This window comes from Oxyura jamaicensis, unplaced genomic scaffold (assembly GCF_011077185.1).
Source record: "Oxyura jamaicensis isolate SHBP4307 breed ruddy duck unplaced genomic scaffold, BPBGC_Ojam_1.0 oxyUn_random_OJ97115, whole genome shotgun sequence".
Taxonomy (NCBI): Eukaryota; Metazoa; Chordata; class Aves; order Anseriformes; family Anatidae; genus Oxyura; species Oxyura jamaicensis.
In genome coordinates, this window is record NW_023312011.1 from 10,719 (window position 1) to 14,371 (window position 3,653).

The 3,653-nt window shown below is 53.8% G+C and overlaps 1 protein-coding gene across 1 annotated transcript; it reads right to left on the reverse strand.

Annotated features, from left to right (window-relative positions):
* Positions 1-483: 483 nt before the first annotated feature.
* On the reverse strand, positions 484-2,217 carry LOC118160109 (kallikrein-8-like; the record flags this gene model as incomplete). Its single annotated transcript, XM_035314642.1, has 3 exons — positions 484-1,290; positions 1,594-1,730; positions 1,963-2,217. Coding segments are annotated over 3 exons (545 nt in total), but the record flags the coding sequence as incomplete, so codon positions are not given.
* Positions 2,218-3,653: the final 1,436 nt, after the last annotated feature.

The following is a 3,653-nucleotide window of genomic DNA, read 5'->3' on the forward strand; positions in this document are numbered from 1 at the left end:
CCAGGTCGGTAAATTAGGCCCCTTCTTCTCCAGCTGAGTCACGGGGAAATTTCTCCCCTCTGGGGACAGGAAATTCTCCCTGGTCATGCGCCTGCCCGTGGAGACACGGCTGGGGTGGGGGGACCAAGAGGGAAGGTCTGACCCCAGGGCATTGCGAGGGCTCGTCTCTCTTGGGGGGAGGATGCTGAGATGGATTTTGTCCCCACCGTGGTGGTGGGAAGGGTCCTGGACACCCCTCAGACAGCCAACAGGTCTACTCCATAAAGGGACCAACAGGTTTACCCCATGGTGAGGTCAACCTGGAGCAGAGCCAATGGGGTTACTCCACGGCAAGGTCAATGTGTCTGCCCCAAGGTAAAGCCAACAGGTCTACCCCATGGTGACGTCAACCTGGAGTGGAGCCAATGGCGTTACTCCACGGCAAGGTCGGTGGGTCTGCTCCATGTTGAAGCCAAGTCCACCTGCAGTGGGGCCAACGGGTCTGCCCCATGGAGGGGTCAACAGGTCTGCCCGGTGGTGACACCAACAGATCTATCTAAAATGGGGCCAGATCTACTTTGTGATGGTCTACCCTGTGGTGGGGCCAAATGATCTACCCCATTGGAGACTCTACCCCATGGCAAGCTCAAAATGTCTGCTCCATGGCGAGGAGGCCTACGATGGGGCCAGTAGATCTACCTCGTGGTGGTCTTCCCCAGGATGAGGTCAACAGGTCTACTCCATGGCAGGGCCAACTGATCTACCTGCAGAGGGGCCAACATGTCTACCCCATGGTGGGGCCAAAAGAGACATCTGCCCCACAGTGGTGTCAACAGGTCTAGCTGCAGTGGGGCCATCTGGTTTGGCCCAAAGCTGGTTGTCCTCTCCTGTCCCTACGAGACCTGGGGCAACCGGAGGCACCTCAAGCTCCCAGAGCTGCACTCCGCCCGCTGAAGACATGGCGCAAAGCCACGTCATAAAACTTTATTCATCAACATCTCCACAGGGCCCCGCGGCTGGCCCCTGCCCACCCCGGGGCGCGTGTCCCGGTGCTCGGACCGGCCGGCTCCGGGGACCTTCATCGGGGAGGAGGAGGAGGAGGTGCTGCGGGGCCCGTCCTGCGGCCATCGGAGCTGGGGATGGGCTGGGGCTGGGGGCTCAGTTCCTTCTCATCGTTTCCTGGATCCACCGGGTGTATTTGCAGAGGTTGACGTAGACGCCGGGTTTTTGGGGGTCCCCGCAGACACCTGGGCCCCAGGAGACAATGCCCTGGAGCCGTCCGTCACACACGAGGGGTCCCCCGGAGTCACCCTGCCGGGGAAAGAGGGGTGGCACGTGGGGGCCTGGGGATCACAGCCTGCCCAATAGAATCACCCCAAATTTGGGGCCATTTCGGGGCCAGCCCGGGATCTCCAAAGAGGTGAACATGAAGACCCACCAAGGAGATGTTCTCCTCAATCCCTGCATGACGCCATCTCCCCTCCCACCCCGCGTACCCAAATCCCCTCTGGGTGCTGCTGGCTACAGTCCCAAATTGTGCCCGTTCTCATCCCAACACCATTGTGGGGTCCCAAATGACCAGCGGGGCCCGGGGTGGCCAAAACTTGCACCCACCTGGCAGGAGTCGGCACGGTTGCGGGGTTCACCTGCACACACCATGTTGGGGGTGATGGAGCCGGGGTAGATGCGCCGGCACTGCTCCTCTGAGACGATGGTGACCTTGGCGCAGTGGAGGTCCTCGGGGAAGGTGACTGCAGGTGATGGAGAACACAAAGTCACACGGGGTCCCAGCTCTGACCTCTCGGACTCTGCCCTGGGGCTTGTCCCCATGTTTCTCTCAGTGACGCCAAGGGGAACCCTAAGGTGATGTGGACACCTGGGTTCCTTGGGAGGAGAAGGATGTCCAAGGAACCCCTTGGAAGGATGTCCAAGGGTTATATCAGGATGCCCGGCCATCTGAGTCTTAGGCTACTGGTTTCATACCTTCAGGACTGGTGGTGGACCCCCATCCTGAGATCTGGCATGTCTTGCCAGGCACGGGGCAGTGGGAGGCCAGCGGCAGCGGCTTCACCCGCTCGTTGATGTGGACGGGTTGGAGGAGCTTGACAAGCATCAGGTCACCGTCCTTGGTGGCCGGGTCATAGCGCGGGTAGCTGATGACCTTGGCCGAGAGCCGCCGCTGCTCGGAGATGCCCGGATCCTTGGGGCCCCGGCCCCCCCAGCCGCACGTTAATGAAGCTGGAGACAAAGGTTGGACAAACCCATCAAGACAAACCCATCACGGGTGGAGGGGTTGTGGGGGCCCCAAGGAACCCCCCCAAAACTGGGGCAGAGCTGTGGTCCCAGAAGGTGGCGATAAGGGCAGAGGAAGCAAAAGCAGAGGGCAGAGACAAGGTGATACGGAGTCATAAAATGGGCAGGGTTAAGGTTATTTAAAGGCATAAAGTGGGCAGAGTTAAGGTAGCATGTCGTGGCCGAAGAGGCAGAGCTCGGGTTATGAGTAGCTGGAAAAGGGGGTAGAGTTAAAATTACAGATAATCAGGAAAAAAACAAAAAAACAAAACAAAACAAACAAACAAGAGTTAAAAGGATGGACTCCCTCCCAAAATAAAATAAAATAAAATAAAATAAAATAAAATAAAATAAAAATAAATAAAAATAAAATAAAAATAAAACAAAATAAAATGAAATAAAGTCAAATAAAGTCAAATAAAATAGAATAAAGTAAAATGAAATAAAATAAAATAAAATAAAACAAAATAAAACAGAGTAAAATAAAGTAAAATAAAATAAAATAAAACCAAACCAAACCAAAACTAAATAAAATAAAAAAAAATAAAGAAACAGCTGAAGCTGCACATGCACAGAAAATGGGCAGAATTAATGTTATTTGTACAAATGGGGAGGAAAAGGGCAGAGTTAAGGGTTTGCAGCTCAAGAATGGGCAGAATTAATGTTATTTTTAGAAATGGGGAGGAAAAGGGCAGAGTTAAGGGTATTCACAGCTCAAGAATGGGCAGAGTTAAGGTTATTTGTACAAATAGGGAGGAAACGGGTGGAGTTAAGGGTATTTGCAGGTCAAGAATGGGCAGAGTTAAGGTTATTTGTACAAATGGGAAGAAAAAGGGCAAAGTTAAGGGTACCAAGAACTCAGGAATGGGCAGAGTTGAGGTTATTTACTCAAATAAGGAGGAAAAGGGCAGAGTTAAGGGTACTCAGCTCAAGAATGGTCAAAATTAAGGTTATTTGTACAAATCAGGAGGATAAGGGCAGAATTAAGGGTACTCACAGCTCTAAATGGGCAGACTTAGGGTTATTTGTACAAATCAGGAGGAAAAGGGCAGAATTAAGGGTACAGTAGCCCCAAAATAGGTAGAGTGAAACCCACTGAGTTGCCATCAAGCCCCCCCCCGCATGTTTGGCCACAGAAAAGGACCCCAGGTGCTGGTTGACCCCAGGGACCCTGATTGATTCCTGAGTGGCCTGAGCCCATTGCCACCAACCCCCCCAGGCGTTGCTCCCCCGTGTCCTCCTACCCTGGGACGTGGCAGTGGGCGGCCGTCAACACCCAGTTCCTGGCCACCAGCGTCCCCCCCGCAGATGAACTTGTCCCCTTTGAAGAGGGCAGCCTGCCAGGGCAGGTCGTAGGAGGTCCCCTCGATCACCCACAGGAC